The sequence below is a fragment of the Budorcas taxicolor genome, chromosome 11 (assembly GCF_023091745.1).
Source record: "Budorcas taxicolor isolate Tak-1 chromosome 11, Takin1.1, whole genome shotgun sequence".
In the NCBI taxonomy this organism is placed as follows: Eukaryota; Metazoa; Chordata; class Mammalia; order Artiodactyla; family Bovidae; genus Budorcas; species Budorcas taxicolor.
The window spans coordinates 151,996,494-152,022,615 of NC_068920.1; the positions used below are offsets into that span (position 1 = coordinate 151,996,494).

Here is a 26,122-nt window from a genome sequence, read left to right on the forward strand (position 1 = left end):
GCACTCCTGCCGAGTCGGGCAGAGGTGAAGCCCCGTGGGGCCTGGCCCCAGTGCTGATGTCCCCTCTCACTCAGCCCCTCTGAGAGACCCACCAACTGCGGCCTGGGCATCCCTGCCCTGTGCTGGCCTGGCTCCCCCAGCATCCCTGCCCAGCGGATGGTGGATGGCGGAGGGGCGGGCTCAGAGAACTTGGGCATTGGCCCGTCATGTAGCCATCAGGGTGGGCGCGGGACAGAACACAGTTCCATGAGACCCAGAACCAGCTCCCTGCTCTGGTCCCGGCCTGGTGACTGACTCCCCCGCTCCCCCACCATGACCTGTCCCCACACAGCGTCTTCCCCCGGGAGCTCAAGGAGGTGTTTGCCTCTTGGCGGCAAGAGTGCAGCAGCCGCGGCCGGCCGGACATCAGCGAGCGGCTCATCAGCGCCTCTCTGTTCCTGCGCTTCCTCTGCCCGGCCATCATGTCCCCCTCACTCTTCAATCTGCTGCAGGAGTACCCCGACGACCGCACCGCCCGCACACTCACCCTCATCGCCAAAGTCACCCAGAACCTGGCCAACTTTGCCAAGTGAGTGCCACGTCCCGCCCCCGCCGGCCCACGGCCGGCTGGAGCCCGTCCCTGCCTCCTCAGCCCCGCCTCCCTCCGTCCCTCTCTCCTCTGCACCCCAGGCTCCCCTCCGTGGTGCGTTTCCTTAGTTTTCAAGGGTGATAAGGCAAGGTAATCTTTTTCCTTCTGCTTCTTTGAATGAACATTTTATCATAAGGATTCTCCCACATACTTAACATTCACGAGCTTCCTTTTGAAATGAGTGACTAATATGCCTTCAAGGGAGAAGGGCCCATGTCTCCTGAACCCATCTGCTGCAGCTGGGCACCCGGGTGGCTCCAGACTGTCCTTGTCTAAGGGTGCCAAGGACGTCTGTTCGTGAAGCACTTCAGTGTTCTTGCTGTACCTTGGAGCGAGGGGGTGGACACAAGACGGGCTGGCTCAGAGAGTGGCTCTCACGAGGTGTGGATCAAGCCCTTCCGGGCCTTCGCAGGGCTGGGCCATGAATCACCACTGGTCCCCACCCTCCCGGAGCCAACACTTCAGCAGGGAGAGCGGTGATGGACAGGGGCGTGGCCTCCTAGGAGGGCCAACCGCTTGTTGGAAGAGGAGAGAGGGAGGCTTCCTAGAAGATGCGCTCCCCAGCTGAGTTCAGGACGAAAAGACAGAGGTGCAGGCCAGGGAGGGACCAGACACTCTGCCGTTCCTGAATTGTCACTTGCTAGGTCGAGAGAGGTGGGAGACCACCCTAGAGTACAGCAGGGACTTGGAGGCCAGGCAGGGCAGTAAGAGCTGCCAGAGGGCTTTGAGTAAGGTGGCCCTCATGTGTTCCAAGTCCTGCCAAGTTCAGCCCAGCAGCAGAGGGGCCAGGAGTGGAGGGCACAAGACTGGCAGCCCTGAGGCCAGGAGGAGAGCAGAATTATGGTTCTGGTAAAGGCAGAGTGGTGGAAGGATTGGGTCAGGGATAATACTGGAGGTGATGGTGATGCAGGAGGCCATGGCTGTAGGTTGTGGGTTGATCAGAAGATGAGGCCAGCAGGCCTTGCCGGTTGACGGTGGGCAGAGGGAGCAGTTGAACACGGCCAGGCTTCTGGATCGGTCTCCTTGGGATGGGGAGTCCCAGAGGAGGGTGCGGCTTTGGGGTGATGAAGGTGACCGCAGACTGGGCCAAGCTGAGGACAAAGGAACGTGCCTGAAGAGGAACGTGTCGGAAGGCTTAGCAGAGAGACCTGGCCAAGTGTGGCTTGAGAGTCAGTTGTGCATCAGGGGCCACAGACATTTGGAGGGAAAGAGGAAGGAGACTGAGACTGGCCGTGAAGGTGGAGTGAGGGCCATAGAACATTCCAGATCCTGGGAGAAAAAGTCCAGAAAGGAGTCTCCAGACTTAGCCATGAGCACCCTGAATCTGTGGGGGTTGGCTGGCTGGGGAGTAAGTGGCGTGGAAGGCAGCCACAGTGAAGGGATGGGAGCCCAGGGGGCGAGGGTGTCTCCGAGAAGTAGGGGGCCTCCCGGGTGGGGCCCAGGGCGCTCACCCTGTCTGCTCGGCTCCAGGTTCGGCAGCAAGGAAGAGTACATGTCGTTCATGAACCAGTTCCTGGAGCACGAGTGGACCAACATGCAGCGCTTCCTGCTGGAGATTTCCAACCCCGAGACTGTCTCCAACACGGCCGGCTTTGAGGGCTACATCGACTTGGGCCGCGAGCTCTCCAGCCTGCACTCGCTGCTCTGGGAGGCCGTCAGCCAGCTGGAGCAGGTGCCTGACCACTCGGGCCACGATGGGGCAGTGGCTGGGCCCAAGGGCACTGAAGCTGCAGGCTGCTCCTCCTGGAGTAACCACGAGGCCCGAGGCTTTGCCTGTGCGGTAGAGATCAGCGGCCCCGCCAGGGCGCTGGAGCCCAGGGATCCAGTGCAGGCCCTGTCAGCACGCGCTGGGGAGGGATCTCAGCCCTTTTCCTTGGTGGGGAGCACCATGTTCATGCACCGACATCTTCCAGGGGAGCCCACTCTGTGCACTGGGGGCTCGGCTGTGCCTCTGAGTGGATGGCATCCACAGGTGAAGGCGTGCTATCCTCCCTACCCATGGGAAGTATAATCAGATTAGCTGTGTCTCCTAAAATGTCCTTGCTCTGGATTTTAAGGCCACTGATACAAAAAAGATGGACTGGAGATGCTGCGCCTCCATGTGTCAGGCAGCAAGTTGCAAAACTTTCCAGAAGTACCCTTGACCGTCTGTTGAAACAGTCATTCTGTCAACACCTCTGACACTGCTGCAGGCCCTGTGGCCTGGGTTCCACTGACCCCGCAGGCCTAGCCTGCACAGTGGGCAGATTCTGGGCAGCAACTGCCAGGCCTGCCAGGACCCACTTCCAGAACCTCTGCTACCCATCAGGGCTCTGAGAGCCCATCTTAAAAAAGTTCAGTTCAGTTGCTCAGTTGTGCCTGACTTTTGGCGACCCCATGGACTGCAGCACGCCAGGCTTCCCTGTCCTTCACCAACTCCCAGAGCTTGCTCAAACTTATATCCATTGAGTCGGTGATGCCATCCAACCAACTCATCCTCTGTCATCCCCTTCTCCTCCTGCCTTCAATCTTTCCCAGCATCAGGGTCTTTTCCAGTGAGTCAGTTCTTCACATCAGGTGGCCAAAGTATTGGAGTTTTAGCTTCAGCATCAGTCTTCCCAGTGAATATTCAGGACTGATCTCCTTTAGGATTGACTGGTTGAATCTCCTTGCAGTCCAAGGGACTCTCAAGAGTCTTCTCCAACACAGTGCAAAAGCATCAACTCTTCAATGCTCAGCTTTCTTTATGGTCCAACTCACATCCATACATGACAAATGGAAAAACCATAGCTTTGACTAGATGGACCTTTGTTGGCAAATTAATGTCTCTGCTTTTTAATATGCATCAGTCCTTCCAGTGAATATTCAGGACTGATTACAAAAGTAGCTGCTGCTGAACCAGAGCTGAAAGGCCTCCTGCTCCTGCCCCATCCTTAGGGGTGAGCACTCAGGGCGCTCTGGTGTGCAGCCTTTTAGGTACTTCTGTGCTCATGTTAGGTACCCACACAGGCAGTTCTTGCCCTTTTCTGTTAAAGTGGGAACTTAGCGTGCACTGCCGTGGGCGTTGCTCACTCTTCTCTCGTGGGCATCTTTCCCCAACCATACATGCCACACACCACTGTGACCTTTCTAATGACACAGACTGTCCAGTCACGTGACTGCACCATGTAATTCACTGGACACTCAGATCAGTCCCAGCTTTTCACTATGAACGGCCGTTGCAATCATTTCTGCTCCTTTATGTCCATTGCCCTTTGGCTCTGAGAGACCCAGGAGGGAGCAATGGAAATGAGGCTCAGAGCCCTGTCTTCCTCCACAGCTGCCAACACCTGTCACTCTGCCACCACTTCCAGAGCCTCTGTGCTGGGGGCCACCATCCCCCATGCCTGCATGACCAGGCGGGAGGTACGGACGGTGGTTTGCAGCCATCACAGCTGACATTGTTGGAGCAGGATTTAAAGTCGAGCTGTTTGCTGCTCACATCTCCCCTCTGTAGACCACATGAGTTTTCATGCTTGCTTTCTGTGCATAGCCGTCGGTGGAAGCCGGGACATAAGCCAGATGAAGGCAGAGTCCCCCCCGCCCCCAACCACCCGCTCGGCTTAGAAGCTTTACCACCATTGGGCTAAACTAGGACAGTGGGCTTCAGACGAGCCCAGGCACCACCCTCTGCCTGACTGGCCACTTGTTTGTCTGACGGGTGAGCAGGAGTGCCTGCTCTGTGCCTGGGCCATCACCCCGGGGACTCAGGTGTTGAAGTGGGTTGGGCCTAAGCTTGCCCTGTGGAGTAGGTAACGTGGGAGGGGGCCACCCCAGAAGCCTCTCCTCTGGGGAGATGGGGGCAAACTCCAGGATTCTCTGTGGGTCACTGAGGCAGGACAGACCAGGCTGAAAGGCTTGGACTAGGTTACTGTGTCTTCTTGTGGGCCTTGCCCCATCCCAGAGATATCCAGGGCGCTGATAAAAATGTAATTTGTTGTTTCTGGGCTCCCTACCCCTCCCCAGACCCACCGAATCTGATTGCAGGGGAGGGCGAGCCTGCATCTGACTGGCTGCTTAGTGATTTTGAACACGGTGGCTCCAGTGCACTTGGCCTCCCCAGGTGGCCCCCTGGCTCACACCTGCCCCCTTTGCCATGTCTTTGCAGAGCATCATATCCAAGCTGGGGCCTCTGCCTCGAATCCTGAGGGACGTCCACACAGCTCTGAGCACCCCGGGCAGTGGGCAGCTTGCAGGGACCAACGACTTGGCCTCTACGCCCGGCTCCGGCAGCAGCAGTGTCTCGGCTGGGCTCCAGAAGATGGTGATCGAGAACGACCTCTCTGGGTAAGAGCCGCCGGGCATGCTGGGTGTGGTGGGGTGCAGGTACAGACCGGGAAGGGCCCCTCTACAGTCTCCTTTGGGGAGGAGAAAACCTATACTGGTGTTTATGAAACAAACTGAATGAAACTCAGGGTGTTCCTTGGGCCCTAAGGAGTAAGATTTTTTGAGGGGGGGAAGTCAGGGAAGGCTTCCTGGAGGAGGTGGTGCTAGAGTTTTGCGCTTAGGAAAAGTAGCATTTCCATTGGTGGAAAAGAGGGACTAGCACAAAGCCCTGGAGAAAGACAGTATCTTCTGTTGAGGAACAGTTACTGGTCCCAATCAGCACTAAGTCACAGTCACTTTTTTGTGTGTATATGAGCTAGTATTTCCTGGGCCTGAACTAGAATCTCCGGAAGTAGAACTCCAGAGTGTGTTTTCAGGAGGAGTTCAGGTGACTGCGCGAGGCGTAGGGGCTGGGAGCCCCGGAAAACTAGAGAGGTGCTGAGGCCCAGCTCCCAGTCTGCACGTCCAGTGCTGGGACGAGCGCCTCGTCAATACACAACGGAGGGGGAGGGAGAATGTTCTCAAGTGTTGACGTCAAGACGAGGACCTTCGCGTTTACAGCGAGCTACCTGTACTTGGGGTCAAACACTCCCCTCGTCCAGCAGGACCGTCTTGGACCGGCTCACGAGGCTGAGGCTGGAGCAGCAGAGCCGGGCACTGTCTGGCTCTGAGATGGTGGGGACGGCAGCGGCAGGCTGTTAGCAGGCGAGGGCGTTGAGATCAAGGACCTGGGGATGTGGTGTGAGGGACTACAGGCCCAGGAGGAGGCCGGAGATGCAGAGACCTTGACGCCCCTTCCCCCCGGGTCCCTCTACGTCTTGAGGAGGGGCCGTCCCTACAACCTGCCAGGTGAGGCAAAGCAAGAGTTCAAGTGGGGACACACGTCAGTCGAGAGGTCAGGAGAGCTGACCTGGGCATGTGAAGGGCGACCCAGGCCCAGGGTTGGTCCGGGTTTCTCCCAATTCCACCTACTTCCCCCGTCCACTTCTTCTCGGCCCCCAAGTGCCATGGCCTCGAGTGGCCACAACCTGCCCTGTCCTGTCCCATCACCCCGGACTGGCACTTCCTCTCCATCCCAGACTAAGCCAACTCCTTTCTAAGCCCACATTGAAGCCCCAGGTTCCTGCTGCCTCCAGCCCACTCAGAGCCTGTTCAGCTCCCCCCGAGCCTTCCCTCCAAAGCCCACCTGGTTTTGTGCCTCCTTCCAAGAAGCCGGCTTTTCCTGGGAAGGGGCCAGAGAGAGGCTAGGAGCCTGGGGTGGAGGGTCGGGGACGTGGCCTACAGCGGCAGGTGCAGGCCCTCCCTGCCTGAGTCACGCCGTGAGGATCCTCCTCTGATACCTTGTGTTTTTTTTTTTTTTTGCCGGAAGCCCCAGCCCCCGCCTGCCAGTCAGACAAGGGGTGGCAGTAGGAGGCTGCAGGTGGAGGCTTCTCTCAGCACAGGCCCCCACTTTGGTGAGCAGCCTGACTAGGGACGGGAGGGAAGAGGCAGAGGGAGCCCCCCGTGGCTTTGAAGTCATCGTTCCCGGTGCAGGACCCTCAGGTAGCAGAGAGCCACTGAGTTGTGGGTTTGGATTTAGCTCAGGGGAATTTTCCGGAACACCCCAGGCCCCAGAACCTACTGTCTCAAGATGCCGCGCTGATCAGGGAAAGGGCCGCTGCTAGGCAGCCTGGCCTGGTGCTGGGATCTCGGGCCCCTAGTGCCGCAGTTCCATGTAGGAGCAGCCGTCCGCCCCGCGCCTTGGTGGTGGCTTCTGCCGGGCTCGGTGGCTGTGGTTTGGTTTCGCAGCTGCGCCCCGGGACTCTCCCCTCCTTGCCGCCCCATCCCCTCCTCTCCCCTCCCCTCCCTGCCTCCCCTCCCTTCCCCCCTCCCCCCTCCCTGGCTCAGGCCACGGGGCGGCAGGTTGGCAGGGCTCTCAGTTGGTTGGGACCCCGCCTGGGCCGCATTCACAGTTCTTCTCTTCCCCCTTCTTTCCCTGTGTGTGCTTGTCTCCCTGCAGTCTGATAGATTTCACCCGGTTACCGTCTCCAACCCCCGAAAACAAGGACTTGTTTTTTGTCACAAGGTCCTCCGGGGTCCAGCCCTCACCTGCCCGCAGCTCGAGTTACTCGGAAGCCAACGAGCCCGATCTTCAGATGGCCAACGGCGGCAAGAGTCTGTCCATGGTGGACCTCCAAGACACCCGCGTGCTGGATGGGGAGGCAGGCTCCCCAGTGGGCCCCGATGCCCTCGCCGCCGATGGCCAAGCACCCGCGACTCAGCTGGTGGCCGGGTGGCCAGCCCGGGCCGCCCCCGTGAGCCTGGCAGGGCTGGCCACAGTGCGGCGGGCAGGCCAGACGCCCACCACGCCGGGCACATCGGAGGGCGCGCCGGGTCGGCCCCAGCTCCTGGCACCGCTGTCCTTCCAGAATCCCGTGTACCAGATGGCGGCCGGCCTGCCACTGTCTCCCCGCGGCCTCGGCGACTCGGGCTCCGAGGGCCACAGCTCCCTGAGCTCCCACAGCAACAGCGAAGAGCTGGCGGCTGCCGCCAAGCTGGGCAGCTTCAGCAGCAGCGGCGCCGCAGCCGCCCCCGAAGACCTGGGCCGGCGCCCCGGGGAGCTGGCACGGCGGCAGGTGTCGCTGACCGAGAAGGGCGGGCAGCCCACGGTGCCACGGCAGAACAGCGCCGGCCCCCAGCGGAGGATCGATCAGCCGCCGCCACCACCCCCGCCGCCGCCCCCCGCGCCCCGCGGCCGGACGCCGCCCACCCTGCTGAGCACCCTGCAGTACCCACGGCCATCGAGCGGGACGCTGGCCTCGGCCTCGCCCGACTGGGCTGGGCCCGGAGCGCGGCTGCGGCAACAGTCCTCGTCCTCCAAGGGCGACAGCCCCGAGCTGAAGCCTCGCGCCATGCACAAGCAGGTCAGTGCTGCCAGGCAGAGAGGGCAGGCCACCACCCCCCGCCCCAGGGTGGGGTCCGGCTGACCCCCCACGTCGTGCTGCTCCTCCCGGCCACGTCATCTCCACCCGCACCCAGCTGCCATCCCATGCTGAATGATGCCACACTTGGCCCCATCCCACCAGCTACTTGCCGTGACAGCCCCCCAGTGGCCCCGGCCTAAATCCTGTGAACCAGCTTCACTGTGGCTTGGGGTCCCTCTGCCAGTTTCCCCAGAGACAGCTGTGGTCAGGAAGAAAGAGGGAGGGCTCTGTCTGCCCATCTCCAGTTCCAAAGCCTGTTAAAGCCCAACCCAGGGTAGGAGTCCACCTAGCCCGTTGTCCCTCTCCTGCTCTGAGCTGGTCTTCAGGGCTCTGCACAGAGTTACAGGTTCTTCGGGTTAGACACCGACCTGCCAGCCCAAGCCCACCGGCTCTCCCCCAGGCGGCAGAGAAGCCACGTTCAGCTAGGCTCCCCTCCACCCCCGGCTCGTGACAGCCTCAGGCTGCGTCTAGGAGGTGAAACTCCCCAGGGCCCGGGGCTGCATCAGAGATGCCCGTCCGTCCCTGTGCCGCACCCGGGACCACCCCTTCCCCCCCGCCCCAGTCCCTCACAGTTGTGTTTCATCGCAGGGCCCTTCACCCGTGAGCCCCAATGCCCTGGACCGCACGGCTGCCTGGCTCTTGACCATGAATGCACAGTTGTTAGAAGACGAGGGCCTGGGCCCAGACCCCCCGCACAGGGATAGGCTAAGGAGTAAGGAGGAACTCAGCCAAGCGGAAAAGGTAAAAACCAGACCCTGGCCACTCAGGCAGGGTGAGCTGCCTCCCCAAGGCAGCCGGCAGGACGCTCTCTCCCCTTGAGCCCTGAATTCAGGGTGCTGCTCATTCCTGCACATGTCCAGTCCCCTCCCCACCCCTGGTCCCACGTCAGGACGGCAGTCAGGGGAATTTGGAGGATTTAGCATAAGCCTGAGGTTTCTCTATGGGCTGCACGTGAGACTTGCCCAGGAACTGTGTTGAATCAGATTCAGGAGGCACATTCCCTTGGTGACTGGGCAGCCAAGCTTCTGGGACATGGGGCTCAGAGGTGCCCGAGACGTGCATGGTGACCTCATGCACCAAGAGGCAGAGAGACAGCGGGGAGGGGATGCCGCCAGGACCCTCTGCTCTGGGACGGTCCCTGCCCGCCGCCTGGCTCTGCATCCTCCTCTCCACCAGGGTCTGGGAGAGAAAGCCAGGGGGCGGTGGTGTCCCATGGCCGTGGAGGTGTTTCTTCCTTCCAGGAGGAAAGTATTGGTCCTAAAACCTCCAAACCCCAGCCCTAGATTACATCTAGCATTTAGTGGGCAGTGGGATGCTTCTGTTCTCCAAAATTCTTCTAGTTAATGTGGCAACTGCCCTGGATCCCTCATCTCCTCCCAGAGGCCAAAGCTCATACTGTCACAAGGCCCCGCAGGACAGCAGCCACTTGCCCATGCGCCTTGGGTGCCTGCAGTCCTCTTGGCCCCAGGAAAGCCTGTCGCAGCCTCTCGGGTGAGGGCACACAAGTCAGTGTGTTTGCTTTCCCTCCCACCAGCCTGGGGCCGGGTCCATGTCCATGCTGCATTCCGCCGCCTGCACCATCCCCCGCCTTGGTCCACCACATCCACCTGCTTCCACCATTATTACGTGAAGGGGACCAGGGCACATGGGGCACAGTGCTCCCAGAGCCAGAGTTTGGCTAGGGAGCAAGGAGAGCCTGCCTCACTCCAGGCTTTGCACTTTTCCGAGACTCCATTTCCAAGTGTGAGTTATGGGAATGGCTCGAAGGATTTCAGGGGTCAGGCTGCAGCTGGCTTGTTCTCTTCCCTTGTTCCTTAGCCCAGGGAGCTGCTGTTTCTCATGCTTTCTTTGCTGTTAACCCTGGCAGGCAGATCCTGGAGTTGCCTTGAACTCCTTGGACACCCGGTCCTGCCTGTGCCAGGGAGGGCCTTTCTGACACCACTCTAGGCAGAAGACCCATGATGGGCCTTTTATCCCGGAGCTGGGCTCTCCCCTGGGGCCAGTTTTGTTTCAGGAGATAGCCTTGCCATCTCCTGATCTTTGGGCCACACTTTACTGATGAGCAAGACCCAAGGAGAGGCCCTTCCTGCTTCTCTACTCTCTGGATTCTCAGGGTGCCCAGCCCCCACCTCCCACCTCCAACCCTTTGATTCTGGTCTTGACCCCACCTCCCCTTCCGTTCAGCTCACATGGCCTGCTAGCTCACTGCTTCTCTTGCTAATTTACACATCTCTCCTCTTCCCCAAAGGCCAGGAGTGCCAAGCTGAGTCAGACCCAGAGAGCCCTGGACCACTTTGCCTTTAATCTCTCCCTGCACTTGCCATGCGACTCGCCATGACTTTAGGGTCAAATGGAGGCTAGGAGGCTAGTACCTCACCTCATTAGTCACTCTACTCCCCAGATGTTTGGTTCACTTCCCTTCTGGACCCCAGTTTCCCCTCCTGTAGAGCCCCCACCTCTCAAAGTGCTCTGATTTCCTTTGTTTACCTTTGTAAGGAGAAGTTTACCTTTGTTTATTAGGAGAAGCTCAAGACCCTTACTTGTGAGATCTGGGTTTGAGTCTTCATCCCGCTCATAGGCGTAGGTTAGGCTTGGGGGTGGGAGAGCCCTGGACAGGAGCCAGGCATTGAGTCTCACCCCGTACGCCAGCTCTGGCTGGGGTCCCTGGGCGTCTCCCCGCTCTGTGAACTGGGCTGGGCTGGTGATGACCCCTGGGGCATTCCGAGCCAGGCTGCCTCCCAGCGGGCTCATGCGCCTGTGCTTTCTGTCCTGGGTGCTGTGCCGTGGTGCGCTGCCCTCCTGGCAGGATCTGGCAGTGCTGCAGGACAAGTTGCGAATCTCCACCAAGAAGCTGGAGGAGTATGAGACCCTGTTCAAGTGCCAGGAGGAGACGACCCAGAAGCTGGTGCTGGAGTACCAGGCACGTCTAGAGGAGGGCGAGGAGCGGCTGCGGCGGCAGCAGGAAGACAAGGACATCCAGATGAAGGGCATCATCAGCAGGTGAGGGCGGCCGGCCGGTCCCTGCTCCAGGCCCAGCCCTGGCCCCACAAGTGCAGAGGGGCAGGCCTGCCCGCTGCCCTCCAGGAGGCCCCAGATCCCAGGGACGGGCTGCTCAGCTGCCTTGATGAGCTGAGCGCAGAGAAGAGTCTGAGGCGGCAGGGATTGTGTGGCAGGAGCCCAGAGGAGGGCAGGAGCTTGGAGTGCAGGGCACCCCAGTGGTACAGCGTGGGTTGGTGGTGGAGTGTATAGGTGACCTGGAAGAAGCGAGGTCAGCCGAGGCAGCGTGCAGAGGGCCTTGGGGCCCCCATGGGGAGTCACGTTTTCTTAGAGTTTAGAAGCTGGATGGAGCGGGTACCAGGAAAGACAGTGAGGACCCATCCAGTCCGGAGCAGGGGAAGTAGGAATACATGTCAGTTACATGCAGCTGGTGAGGGTGGGAGTGAGAGGAGGGAAGCAGACAAAATAACGCTGATTTTTACCAAGAGCATCCAGGTGTGTCATGGTGCCAGTTACTGAAATGAGGACCTTTGGAAGAAGACCGGTTTGGATAGGGAGGGGGAGAGGTGAGGCCAGTGTTGGGTGTGTTGAGTTTTAAGGTGCCTGTGGGTTATGCAGGAAGATTTCCAGGTGGACCAGCGACTTGAGTGCTGCCTCTCATCTTCACTGACGGCTTATCTTTATTTCCGTGTTGATTTGCCTCTCTCCCCCTCTGCCCGTCTGTGAGCAGGGAGTGTTGTCGAGGTGTAGCCTCCTTCTTTATGGCAGTAACACCAAGTGCGAGGCGACAGTGCGCACTGACGTGTTAGTTTCCGTGGTACAGGAGTCTGTCCTCAGCATAGATTTAGCAGGTGTGCAGTAAATGTGATGTTTCCCAGCCTGGCCTCGTGCTTTGTCCACTATTAAAAAATCCTTCCTTAATTCCTCCTATTTACACTACCTGCTTCTCTGCTCCTAATTATGGTTTACTTGATTGACCTGTGGGTTTCCTCTTTATAAAATGGTTAGCATGAGCAGAGGGCCTATAACTGGGGTGACAAGGAGCCCACTGTTCACTCAACTGCCAGCTCTGCTCTTGGCTCACCTCTTGTGTGTGATTCCAAAAGAGAAAACACTTTTTAACCTAACCACTTCTTTCTCACCCTGGTCTCTGAGGGATGCATCTTTTCCTGAATTCAGTGGCTTACTTAACATTTATTTCTACTACCCAGTCCTGGTATATTTCCTCCCTACTATAAATGTCAACCAGGTCAATTTGGTTGATAGTGTTGTTCAGATCTTCTCTATCTTTAGTGGGTTTTCTGTGTACTTATTTACTGTTCTGCCAGTTATTTAGAAAAGGATAATGAAGTTTCTAATCATAATTACGAATTTATTTCTTCTTTCATTTCTGTTGGTTTTTAAGGTGTGTACAGTACAGATTTGGACTTATGTGCTGTTGATGAACTGACCCTTTATCATTATAAGATCATTTTGTAATATTCCTCATAACATCCTCATAATTATCCCTCAAAATACTCTTTTCTATGAAGTCCACTTTGATATTAATACAGCTACCTTTAACTTTTTTTTAATTGACATTAGCCCATTATATCCTTTTTCATCCTTATACTTTGAACAAAGCTATGTCCCTCACTCACTACATAAAGTGAGTTTCTATCACAGACACCTTATTGTTCCTGCTTCTTATCTAATCTTAGTTTCTGCCTTTGAGTTGGAATGTTTAGACTATTTACATTTATTGTAATTGTCAATATAATTATGTTTAAACCTATTATCTTGCTACTTGTTTTCTCTTTGTACCATCTGTTCCTTTTCCTGCCCTCTTCTAGATTGAGTTGTTTTTATGATTCCATCTTACCTCCTTTATTGGCATATTAGCTATATCTTGTTGCCTGAGGGGCAGAGGTTGGAAACTTTTTGTAAGGGGTGGATAATAGATATTTAGGCTTGGCAGGCCATAGGACGTCTGTCACAGCTGTGTACCTATGCTGTTTTAGAAGAATGTGCACGGTGTGGCCGTTTACCAAAGCTAGCAGTGGACAAGATTTTGCCCTTACGTGGGCTATAATAGCAGGGACTATGATGGGATTTTTGTTCTTCTGTCCTTAATGTATTGATATCACTTTTCCTCTGGCTGATTTGCAGATTTTTTCCTTTATCGTCGATTGCCAACAATTTGATTACGAAGTGCCTTGACGTGTTTTCTTGTTTCTGGAGTTCGTTAAGCTGTTGGATCTGTGGGTGTAGGGTTCTGCCTCCCCAGGCTGTTTTCTGGAATTCTCATTGCACGTATATTAGTCTTCTTTATATTGTCCCGCATCCTACCGGTGCTGTTTTATTTAAAAAATTTTTTTCCTGTGTCTTATCTTAGATTGTTACAGTGTGCCTTCAAGTTCATTCATGGTTCAGTGTCCAGTCTGTTACTCCTATCCAGTATTTTTTTCATTTCAGATGTATTTTTTGCCTCTAAACTTTCCGTTTGGTTTAAATCCCATCCGTTTCTCTTCTCATCTTGCTCATGCTTTTCCTCTGTTTTCTTGAGCACATAGAATATATTTACAACAGTTGTTCTAATGTCCTTGTCTACTAATCCTGTCATCTGACATTTCCAAGTCTGTCTTGATAGATGTTCTTCCTGGGTAAGGGTTATGTTTTCCTACTTCTCTGCATGCTCGGTGAGTTTTGGTTAGATGCCAGACATTGTGATTTTTTTTTTTACGTAGCTGCTGGATGTCTTATGTTCCTTTAAGTACCTGGGCGCTTTGTTCTGGGACACAATGAAGTTGGAAGAGTCTGTTTGATTCTTTCCGAGGTTAGTTTGCAAGCTCTGTTGGGGTGGGTCTTGGGTAGGCTTTAGTCCAGAGCTAATCTGGCTCTGAGTTTACGAACCCAGGAGTGTTTTTACTGCCTGGAATGACCCTAAACTATTTTAGGGTTAGTTTTGTGTATTCCTTTCCAGTGGCTCTTGCCTGTTTTTCTCACAAGCATGCAGACCAGTTCTCAGCCAAAGCCCCAAGGGGACCCCTCAGGAGATGGGTAGAGTCTTCTGTCTCATCCTCCCCCACCCCGACCCCCCATCCTCCCCGGTACCCTGACCCTCTGTGATCACTTCCGTCCTTTGCTTGCCTGGACTCTCAGCAGTGGGCGGGGCTCCCCTCACGTGTTCCCATCTCTTGGGAGTCCCGTGCTGTACTGCGCTGCCTGTTTTTCAGTGTCTGGAAGCCTTTGTTTCATATATTTTGTTCCATTTCCTAGTTTGGTGTTTCTGTGGCAGGAGGTTAAACCCAGTGCCTGTTATTCCACCATACCTGGAAACAGAAGTTTCTCCCACTTCCCCCATTGCTTCCACCTCCTCCTCTTCATCCAGGCTTTGCTCAGTGTCTTATGTTCCTGTGACAAAGGAACGCCCACCCCCGACCTTGGCAGGATCCCACACCCCTTCTCCTCAACCCCGATCCCACTGGCTTTTCATGACAGTCCTGTGTGGTACCTGCCCCTGCACCGCTGACCTTCCTGTGTGTCTGCTATGAGATGGACTAAGTGCTTGCCTAGGGCTTAGATGCTGTGCTGCACCGAAGTCCCGAGGGTAGAGACAGAAGTAAAGCTGTGCGTGCTCAGTCGCGTCTGACTGTTCTGCAGCCCCATGGACTGTAGTCCACCAGGTCCCTTTGTCCATGGGGTTTTCTCGGCAAGAATACTGGAGTGGGTTGCCACGTCCTCCTCCAGGGGATCTTCCCAACGCAGGGATCCAACCCGCACCTCCTGCATTGCAGGCTGATTCTTCACCCCTGAGCCAGCTGGGAAGCCCAAATAAAGCAGTAAGTGAATTCATCTGAGAAGAGCATAGAGCAAGAATGATGGGCTGAGGCAGAGCCCTGGGGAACCTGAGGTCCTTGGGGGAGACAGGACAAGGAGTCTCCAGAGCAGTGGCCGGGGAGCTAGGATGCAGGCCCAGAGAGTGCAGGGGGAAGCTGGGAGTGATCAGCAGTGACTGACAGGTCTGTGAGAGACAAGCAGGGCGAGACCAGGAATGGTCTCAGGGCGGGAGCAGCTGGCAGCAGGCCCACGCTGGCCCTCGTTCTGAACTTTTGGACACCGTGATCCTCATGTCGTCCCAGCTCGTCATCCACCCAACAGCCCTTGCCTGCCCTGCGGTGTCCCGTTCAGCAAGTGCAGCTGCACCCCACCCTCCAGGACGGTTAGCCGCTTCCTGGTCTCTGTTCCCGTGGCTCCTGAGGGTAGCTGCTGTCTCCCTGCCTGTGTCCCTGCGCCTTGTGGCTTCATCCTGCCACCTCGAATACCCTGTGCAGCCTCAGCGAATACAGAGTGGGTGGAGAAAGTTCTCGAGCCCTGCAGGGCCTCTGTTCCCCACTCAAACCACAAGTCTCATGATGTGACACCACCCGCCCAGCCCTGGGGTGCGTGAGGATCTAATACCCACCCCACCCCCTTGGCTCCTGGAGGAACATCAGAAGGGGGCCATGCCAGGGGCTTCTGGGGATTTGGGGACAGAATCTGGGGCAGGTGAAATGTAAGGAAGGAGCAGGCTCAGCCCGCGTCGGGTGGCAGAGGCCACCTCCATCCCAGGCAAGGGTGGGAGGTGAGTCTGTGGCCCAAGGAGGGGCTCTCCTAGTGTGTCCCCCTCTGTGAGGGCGTGATGACTTGTTCCCACGACGCCCCACACTCACCCCCTCACTTGCACCCTCAAATGCCAGCCTAACTGTCCTTGTGTCTGGTAACAGGTTGATGTCAGTGGAGGAGGAGCTGAAGAAGGACCATGCGGAGATGCAAGCAGCTGTAGACTCCAAACAGAAGATCATTGATGCTCAGGTGTGGGGCTCCGGCCTTTCGGACAGCCACAGGTGTTAAAGGACCTGGGATTAGGAGGGGGTGGCTTTGGCTGCTTCACATCCTCAGTCATACCCCACGCAGAAGCGAAGGAGGATAGGAGATCGGTATCTCTGCCTCAAGAAGTCGGAGTCGAGGGTCTCAGTGGATCACAAGCTCACTAGGATAGGCTTTGAAAAGGGCGGGACCGCTCGTCCCCTGCTTGGGCAGCTTAGTTAGGTATTACCTTTCACCAGGTGTTCTGACCAGAGTAGAAGCTGTTGGGAGGGGAATGGGGAAGGCTGGGTGACAGCAGGCTGGGGACAGAGAACAAGGGAACTCTTGTTCAGACCCTTGGCTTCCCAACTGCGTTGAGGGGGGAAGACAGTGGAGAGACTGGCTTCCAGTCTCCTTCATCCAGGTCCGTGCCCTTTTCCTCTCCAGGGCCAGTCCTTGCTCAGTCAGGAAACTGCACAGGCTGATGGGAGCTGTGACCTCTGTGTTACACACACGCACACACACGCACACACACGCACATGCACATGAGTGAGCGTGCCTGCCCTCGGGGCTTCAAGGAGCTGACACGTGACACCACTAGGGCTGTGGGGGTGAGAAGCAGGTAATGAGGTAGGGACACGAGGAAGGTGGGCTCTGTGAGGTCCTCTCCCATGAGGGCGAGCTGCCTCCTCCCGGCTTCAGGAACTCTGCATCCTCGGTGTTTGTCCTCCCAGCCACCTCACTCCCCGCTCTTCTTGTAGGCAGCCACAGCTCCGGGGAGACCCCTTTCCCGGCACGGACCCCGCACCGCCCCCCCTACCTTGGGCCCAGCAGCCCGTCTCAACCCCTGCTGACGCCCTCTTTGTTCCACAGGAGAAGCGCATCGCCTCACTGGACGCAGCCAACGCGCGCCTCATGAGCGCCCTGACGCAGCTCAAAGAGAGGTACAGCATGCAAGCCCGTAACGGCCTCTCCCCCACCAACCCCACCAAATTGCAGATTACTGAAAACGGCGAGTTCCGAAACAGCAGCAATTGTTAACCTGCCCGAGGAGGGGAGGACTCTGGTGGCCCAGGGCGGGGTCTCAGCCTGGGGAGGAGCAGCGCTGGGGGCCCAGAGGCCGAGGCTCGCCTCCCCCCCTCCACCCGCGGCCCAGGAGGCGGCTGCAGAGGGAGCCGCGAGAGACTGACGCAGTGCAAGCGGGGGACACCGGCCCGCTCCCCCGAGAAGCGTGTTGGGCGCAGGCTGGGGAGTGGGTGCAGCCTAGCGCGGGCAGGGGCCTGCCGCAGTGTCTGTTTTGGGTGTTGAACTTGATGCGCGTCCCCTTTCCTCCTTCACCTGGCTGAGTGCATGTACCCCCGCCCCGACACAGCCCTCCTCCACACAGGGGGAGCCGCCCGGAGAGTTGGAGGGTCAGAGAGCCAGGGGTCTCCTGCCGTGGCTTCCCCTCGCCTCCCAGAGACCCAGGACTCCCAGGCAGCCAGGCGCTGCCCTGTGGGACCTGTCGCTCGGTTCCAGAAGCAGACAGGGTGGTCAGCAGGCAGACAGAGGGTGGGGAGGATGGAGTTGCCAGAGCGCTGTGTGCCCCCGCCTGTCTCCACCCTGAGCACCTGCCAGTGCATGCTTGGGCCCCCCTCCTGGCTGTGCGGAGCCGAGGCATCACCCCCACACCTGTCCCCAGCCCCTCGGCCCGCCCCCTCCCGCCCAAACTCTGTCAGATAGACAGTCTATAGACCCAGTGAGGATCTCAGCTCTTCCTTCTGGGCCCTCGTACCCATGGGAAGATCAGAGCCTCCCTCACTTGCCACAGGGGCCCAGGCTGATGTGCTGGGCTCCCCCCCGAAGCCAAAGATCTGGGCAGAGCTGGCCCAGGTGGCACCGTAGCAGTGGCCGCCTGTCTCCCAGAGCTCGCGTGCCCACATGGTGGCCCCGCAGGGAGTGGCCAGCAGTACACCCCACCCCACCCCACCCCCGGCCTCCAAGGAGACAGGCTGAGCTTTCCTGGTGGATGGTTAGAAAAAGAATTCTAGTGCCCATAGGCCCTGAGAAGGTGGATAACTGTGATTTTTTTTCCTTTCACAGTATGCATTAGAAACAAAAGCCCGCTTGCTCGCTTGCTGGAACACAGGGGCCTTTTAAATTGAGCGTGCGCACTGCATGGGAAATAGCGGCCCTGGAGGATGTTAGACTTGCTCCCTCTCCAAGACCGCGGCAGCCTGCACCCGCCCCCTTGCGTGCGGCCGGCCTCTGCCTCACCCTCCCGGGCCCACCGAGGACCCAGGCGCTGCAGACAGGGGAGGGGAGGGGCCCACCCACGGCTGGGGCCAGTTTCCCTCAGCCCCAGGCTGTTCTGTAGCTTGTGGGCCCTCCCCACTGCCCCCCGCTCCCACCCTTGCGGGACATAAGTGGGCAGGAACTTGGGTCTCTCTCGTCCTTGTTCCCACCCCTGACCCTAGGGAATCTTGGGGCCAGAGCTGGGGCATCCATCCCGCAGCCAGGAGCCACCCCGACTGCCTTCAGCCGTGGGAAAGCTGGGGAGTCACCCCTTCCTGCCTCTGGGGCGGGAGCCGCTCCACCAGCACCCAGAGTTGGGGAGCAACAGGGGCTGGGTGGCTCAGACCACACTGCACCCCGTCCTGGGGCGGAACCTGCAGCTCAGTTAGCCCAGAGACCTGCTGGTGGGGAGAGGTCAGGACCCCCCGAAAGGTCACAGACCTCAGGAAGGCAGGCCGTGGCGGGTGGAGGCCCTGCCCAACTCCTCTGGCCGCATAGACAAGGCCTGGCCCCAGGGACGTCAGCCTCTGGTTCCGATGCACCCCTCTTCTGCCTGGCGAATGCTCCCCACCCGCCCCCCACCCCTCTCCCGCGGATGCCTCGTTGAGCGTTGAGCGACCTCGGATTGAACCGAGCGCCTCTTAGCAATACAGGGGGAGGGTCCCAGGGCCTGCACAGCCAGGCTCCGGAGGCCGGTGCTGGCGGCCCTTGGCCTGGGTTGCGAGCTCTCGGGCCGAGAGCCTTATCTACTTAGTGCAAAAACTGTAAAAGTGTACAGACTCTCCGCAGATTTTTATCTGAACTGCAAGTCTGACGATTTTTGTAAATGTTCTCGGTGTTTGACTGTAATGTAACTATTTCACCCAATGGTTGTACATAGTCCTTCAGTCCTGGTGCTGCCGAGGGCTGCCCGGGACCGCTGCTCTCTGGCGGTTTTTTATTTTATTTTTAATCTAGAGGACAGTATTGGGCAGGAGGCAGAGGTCAGAGGTCGGGGATCTGGGGGTTGGGGTTTTGCAGTGTGCTGTCTGGGTGGCTGGGGAATGCGCGCCCCCTCTGGGTCACCCTGAACCCACGTCCCCGAGGGAGGGATGGGGGGGACGGGGGTCCCAAGCCCAGTGCACCCCCACCCCCACCACCAGAGAAGGCTGTCCCCCGGCCCTCTCCTGCCAACAGAGAGGCCTGACTTTCCGCCTAACTTTTATGTTTAGGGTGAAGGAAACTGCCAAACTTCCTTTGAGTGAAGACTCTTTCCAACCGCCCAGAATGAGGGTGGGGAACCCAGGGCAGAGCTCCAGGCGACCCCCACCCTGCAGAGCATCTGCCCCGGTGTACACCTCTCACCCCCTCCCACCCCATCCGTCTGCGTAAGGCAGACCCCAGGGAAACAGCCCCTCTTTTTCTACACACTCTCCCAGCTCCCCCAGCCCCACTCCACCTCCTACCCCGCCTTTTGTAAGTATGTGAAAAGGAAAAAAATGCAAACGTTGGAGTCTTGGCCAGAGTGCCTCCCTCCAGCTGTGACTCTAACTATGTAATAATGTACAGAGAAAGTTGTTGGTGTTCTAAGACTGTGTGGCTGTGCAATTTCTGTACATTTGCAATTAGAAATATTAAAGATTTATTTAGCTATTTTAAGCCTGACTCGCCTCTCCATGCAACCGTGTCTCGAGCTTTTCCAGAAGTGACCCCCGAGTCATAGACTGACACTGTTTTGTACCAGGGGACCCCAGCACTTGGTTCACCCCAGTGGCAGTTGAGGGTCGGGAAGAAGGACTGGGGTCTCTTTCTGGAACCGGAAATCTGCCCCAGCCCCTGAAATCTGGCTCCAGGAGGGAAGGAGGTTGGTCCAGAGTCACTAGCAGGTTATGAGTGAACGAGACATAAAAAAGCCTCTGATACCTTAGATGCCCCAATGCATGACCTCCTTCCTGCCCGCAAGGCTGAACCCAGGGCCTTTGCTGGGAACAAGCCAGTGCCCAAGCCCCTCGGCTGTGCCTGCACAAGGTGAGGACTGCAGGAGGGAGAAACTCCCCTTTCAGACCGGGCCCCTGGGTTCCCATCTGCCCTGTTCACCATAGTGCCTCTTCGCAGACCTCCCAGCCAGATGCTCTTGCTGCTCTCAGAGCCACCCTCCTACCCCACGGGGCGGGGGTGGGGGGCACCACAGCGACCCTCTGCCCTGGTCACTGCCAGCTGGGCAGCCCTGCCCTCACTGCTCCATCCCTGCAGCGGCGATGGAGAGGCAGCCCCGGCCACCGCCTTGCTTTCACCCCTCCTCACTCTTCAGCCCTTGCTGCTGCTGCTCACAGCTTTTAGAGCACCAGCTCTCCACCTGCTCATCACCTGCTCCAGGAAGGCTTTCTTCCCTCAGACAACGTTTTTTAAAGTGTACTGTCTGCAGGGACCTGCCATCTCCACCTCCTGCCCTTTCCCCAGCCCTTTGTCACCTGGCTTACCTGTCACACCTCTACCACCGCATTGCCAAACCATCGGCCGCCTCAGTGCTTCTGCACTGCTGACCCTGGTCCCTCTGCTGGGGCGATGCTCTGTAAATAAAAAATTCAAGGAAATAGCAATAGATGCAACAGAAAAAGTTTTCATGTTGACAGAGGCACTAACAATGAAGCCACAAGAGCCATGACCTTCCACATGTGGATTAAGGAGCATCAGATAGAAAGTAAAAACTGCCAGAAATGCAAGAGGAAAAGAAATCGACAAAAACATAATTGCATTTGAGACTAACACACCACCAGTATTAGTTTATGACAGATCAAGGAAACATTAAGAACTCAGAGGATTTTAATAATTAATAAAGTTTAATAAGCAGGAATACATCAAGCTCTTACCCTAGAGAGAACACACCTTCTTTCCAGTATACTTGGAACATTACCCAAAACTGACTGCATACATCGAGATAGGAAAACCTCAGAGTTGGCCAAAGAAACAGTTTGGGCCACATTTTGTACCTTGAAGCAATAAAACTAGAGATCACTTTTAAAATGTTTACTTGGTTTTTCTATCAGAAAGTTTAAAAACTATTGAATCAGTAAGATTAGGTTTTTAAGAGAAACAGTCTTCTAATTAAGGTATATAGATGACACGTATTCATCTATACTGACAGGAAAGGACCGAAAAGATTATCACTCACAAGGTCAGAATTAACGTGGAAGGAGATAGCAGTATTTAAGAGAATTTGAAAGGCTTTGGCAGCTGAAAGTTGACGAAAGATCATTGACTAAGTTAGCAGAGAGAGAAATGAACCAGAAATGAACTGATTAGCCCTGTGGGGCCCCAGTGTGATGGGGGGGGGGGGGGCCAAGGAAGCGTCTTTGTTTAGTCACTAAGTCATGTCTGACTCTGCAACCCCATGAACTGTAGCTCACCAGGATCCTCTGTCCGTGGGATTTCCCAGTCAAGAATACTGGAATACATTTCCTTCTCCAGGAGATCTTCCCAACCCAGAGATCAAATGCATGCATTGCAGGTGGATTCTTGGCCACTGAGCCACCTGGGAAACCCTCAAGCAAGGGTACCAGGTTGGAAATGGGGGAACCAGACTCCAGTCTTCTCCCTGTGTTCTGCACAGCCAGGAAAAAATCCTCTTTGCCACCTCACCTTGTAAGGAGCTGGACAGACCCTAGAGCAATCGAGCCAGGTAGGCTCTGGACGTGGAGACACCAGGCAGAACAGAGAGCTCTGAGAGGTACAGGTCTAAAAGGAGGAGGGAGGGATGAAGTGAGCTGCCCTCAAGAGTGCTCAGCCCACCAGCACCTGCAAGGCTCCCAGAATGCCCAGGACTAGGCATCTGACCCCCAGACAGATGACTGGAACATCCTTCACTGGAAAAACTGGCTTTGGAGAAAAGACCTCCACATATTTCTCAATGTAAAGACTGTATCACTGTTCCAACATCCTACAACGACACAGATCAGTGTGTACTGGGCCTTTGTACGCGCACACACACACACACACACAAAGAGCACAGACAGCCAGGACCCCTCAGACAGCAAACCTTCCAACAAATAAAAGAAACTAGATATTAATTTCCCCAGGCCTTTGCTTAACTAGTCCTAACAGACTCCCCTATTTGCAAATATAATAGCTTAAAAAGTTTCAAGGAAGAGTCCAAATCAACTGGCCGAAGAAGAGAAACGAGAGATAGAGACAATGTAGGAAAGAGAAGAGCATTAAAAAAACAACCCTCCACCAAAATATAATATCCTTAGGGAGATAAAACAAGAATAGGATGTTTAAAAAAAAAACAAAAAAACCTAGATCACAAAAGAGCTTCTATTAGATTTTTTGTTTAATCCAAAGATAAAATATCTAATGGGAGTAACAGAATACAAAGTTGAAGTATTCTTCCAGAAATAGAAAATGGGAGTGAGACCTAGTCTTCAGCCAATACTACAAAGCTACAGCAAACAGAACAGCATGGTATTGGCACAAAAACAGACATATGGCTCCATGGAACAGAATCCAGAAATAAGCCCACATCAGATCAGTTCAGTTCAGTCGCTCAGTCGTGTCCGACTCTGCGACCCCATGAATCGCAGCACGCCAGGCCTCCCTGTCCATCACCAACTCCCGGAGTTCACTCAGACTCAGGTCCATCGAGTCAGTGATGCCATCCAGCCATCTCATCCTCTGCCGTCCCCTTCTCCTCCTGCCCACAATCCCTCCCAGCATCAGAGTCTTTTCCAATGAGTCAACTCTTGCAGTCCAAGGGACTCTCAAGAGTCTTCCCCAACACCACAGTTCAAAAGCATCAATTCTTCGGCGCTCAGCCTTCTTCACAGTCCAACTCTCACATCCATACATAACTACTGGAAAAACCATAGCCTTGGCTAGACGGACCTTAGTCGGCAAAGTAATGCCTCTGCTTTTTAATATGCTGTCTAGGTTGGTCATAACTTTCCTTAAGCGTCTTTTAATTTCATGGCTGCAGTCACCATCTGCAGTGATTTTAGAGCCTGAAAAAATAAAGTCTGACACTGTTTCCACTGTTTCCCCATCTATTTCCCATGAAGTGATGAGACTGGATGCCACGATCTTCATTTTCTGAATGTTGAGCTTTAAGCCAACTTTTTCACTCTCCTCTTTCACTCTCATCAAGAGGCTTTTTAGTTCCTCCTCACTTTAGGCCATAAGGGTGGTGTCATCTGCATATCTAAGGTTATTGATATTTCTCCCGGCAATCTTGATTCCAGCTTGTGTTTCTTCCAGTCCAGCGTTTCTCATGATGTACTCTGCATATAAGTTAAATAAGCCGGGTGACAATATACAGTCTTGACATACTCCTTTTCCTATTTGGAACCAGTCTATTGTTCCATGTCCAGTTCTAACTGTTGCTTCCTGACCTGCATACAGATTTCTTAAGAGGCAGGTCAGGTGGTCTGGTATTCCCATCTCTCTCAGAATTTTCCACAGTTTCTTGTGATCCACACAGTCAAAGGCTTAGGCATAGTCAATAAAGCAGAAATAGATGTTCTTCTGGAACTCTCTTGCTTTTTCCATGATCCATCGGATGTTGGCAATTTGATCTGGTTCCTCTGCCAACTACAGTCAATTAATCTTGGACAAAGGAGGCAAGAATATACAATAAGAAAAAGTCTCTTCAGCAAATGGTGCTGGGAAGGCTGGACAGCTCTACATAAGTCAATAAAGTTAGAACACACACTCACACCATGTACAAAAGTCAGCTCGAAATGACCTAAAGACTTAAGTATAAGAGTGACACTATAAAACTCTTAGAAGAGAATATAGGTAAAACATTCTCCGACATAAATCCTAGGTCAATCTCCCAAGGCGATAGAAATAAAAGCAAAATTAAATGAATGGGACCTAACCAAACTAGCAAGCTCTTGTACAGCAAAGGAAACCATAAAGAAAATGAAAAGACAACGTGTGGAATGGGAGAAAATACCTGCAAATGATGTGACTGACAAGGGATTAATTTCCAAAATATACGAACGGCTCATACAACTCAATATCAAAAACAAAGAAACCAACCCAATCAAAAATGGTCAAAAGATCCAGAAGTAGACATTTCTCCAAGGAAGACATACAGATGGCCAATAGACGCATGAAAAGATGCTCAACGTTGGTAATTATTAGCAAAATGCAAATCAAAACTACAGTGAGGCATCACCTCACATTGGTCAGAATGGCTTCCACCAAAAAGTCCACAAATAACAAGTGCTGGAGAGGGTATGGGGCAAAGGGAACCCTCCTACACGGTTAGTGGGGATGTAAATCGGTGCAGCCACTATGGAGAACAGTATGGAGGTTTCCTAAAAAACTAGAAATAGAGTTACCATATGATCCAGTAATTCAACTCCTGGACATATAGCCAAAAAGGATAATTCTAATTCAATAAGATACATGCTCCCAATGTTCATAAAAGCACTATTTATAATAGCCAAGACTTATAAGCAACCTAAATGTCCATAAACAGATGAATGGATAAAGAAGATGTGATATATATACACACTGGACTATTACTCTGCCATGAAAAAGAATGAAATAATGCTATTTTCAGCAACATGGATAGACCTACATTCATAGCAAGTGAAGTCAGAGGAAGACAAATATATGATACCACTTTTATGTTGAATCTAAAACATTGATACAGATGAGCTTATTTACAAAACAGATTCAGAGACATTGAAAACTAACCTATGGTTACCAAGGGGGAAGAGAGGAGGGATAAATTAGGAGTTTGGGATTAGCAGATATATACTACTATATATAAAATAGACAAGCAACAAGGACTTACTGTATAGCACAGGGAGCTATATTCTATAACTTGTAATAATCTATATTGGAAAAGAATCTGAAAAACTATATTTTGAATATATTTTATATGTATATAACCAAAATAAGCATGTGAAATGAGCACAATTGTATAGTAGTTTGAATATTCTTTGGTATTGCCCTTTCTTTGGAAGCGGAATGAAAACTGGCCTTTTCCAATCCTGTGACCATTACTGAGTTTTCCAAATTTGCTGACATATTGAGTGCAGTACTTTAATAGCATCATCTTTTAGGATTTAAAACAGCTTAGCTGGAATTCCATCAGCTGTACTAGCTTTGCTCATAGTAATGCTTCCTAAGGCCTACTTAACTTCACACTCCAGGATGCCTGGTTCTAGGTGAGTAACCACATCATTGTGGTTATCTGGGTCATTAAGACTTTTTTATATAGTTCTTTGTAGTCTTGCCACCTCTTCTTAACATGTTCTGCTTCTGTTAGGTCCTTACTGTTTCTGTCCACTGTCATGCCCACCCTTGCGTGAAATGTTCCCTTGATATCTCCAGTTTTCTTGAAGAGATCTCTAGTCTAGTCCATTCTGTTGTTTCCCTCTAGTTTTTTGCATTGTTCATTGATGAAGGCCATGTCTCTCCTTGCTATTCTCTGTAACTCTGCATTCAGTTGGATATATCTTTCCCTTTCAAGGTAGACTTCCGCAGTATGTGAACCAAAAACTTCCAGATGTACAAGCTGGGTTTAGAAAAGGCAGAGGAACCAAAGATCAAACTGCCAACATTCGCTGGGTTATAGAGAAAGTAAGAGAGTCCAGAAATATACCGACTTTTGCTTCACTGACTATGCTAAAGCCTTTGACTGTGTATATCACAACAAACTGTGGAAAATTCTTAAAGAGAAGGGAATGCCAGAGCACCTTACCTGTTTCCTGAGAAACCTGTATCCAGGTCAAGAGGCAACCAATAGAACATTACATGGAGCAACTGGTCCAAAATTGAGAAAGGAGTACAACAAGGCTGTACAATGTCATCCTGTCTATTTAACTTCTACGCAGAGTATGCCATGTGAAACGCCAGGCTGGATGAGTCACAAGTTGAAATCAAAATTGCCAGGAGAAATATCAACAACCTCAGCTATACAGATACCACTCTAATGGCAGAAGTGAAGAGCAACTAGGCCTCTTGATGAGGGTGAAAGAGGAGAGTGAACAAGCTGGCTTAAAACTCAAGATTCAAAAAACTAAGGTTATGGCATCTGGTCCCATCACTTCATGGCAAATAGATAGGGGAAAGTGGAAAGATTTTATTTTCTTGGGCT

At 54.1% G+C, this 26,122-nt stretch overlaps 1 protein-coding gene across 13 annotated transcripts in view; it reads left to right on the forward strand.

The window, feature by feature from the left end:
* Positions 1-19,671, forward strand: part of DAB2IP (DAB2 interacting protein) — a 210,446-nt gene extending 190,775 nt beyond the window's left edge. For 9 of the 13 annotated variants that reach the window (XM_052647651.1, XM_052647649.1, XM_052647657.1 and 6 more), the window contains 9 exons: positions 332-568; positions 2,099-2,300; positions 4,755-4,933; positions 6,972-7,875; positions 8,524-8,676; positions 10,742-10,935; positions 15,678-15,765; positions 16,633-16,703; positions 19,245-19,671. In XM_052647651.1, the coding sequence (XP_052503611.1) occupies positions 332-568; positions 2,099-2,300; positions 4,755-4,933; positions 6,972-7,875; positions 8,524-8,676; positions 10,742-10,935; positions 15,678-15,765; positions 16,633-16,703; positions 19,245-19,404 (2,188 nt within the window). In that variant the 3' untranslated portion in view covers positions 19,405-19,671. Of the gene's footprint in view, positions 1-331; positions 569-2,098; positions 2,301-4,754; positions 4,934-6,971; positions 7,876-8,523; positions 8,677-10,741; positions 10,936-15,677; positions 15,766-16,632 lie in introns of all 13 variants that reach the window. The other 4 variants (XM_052647652.1, XM_052647654.1, XM_052647655.1 and 1 more) reach the window with 4 other exon arrangements.
* Positions 19,672-26,122: the final 6,451 nt, after the last annotated feature.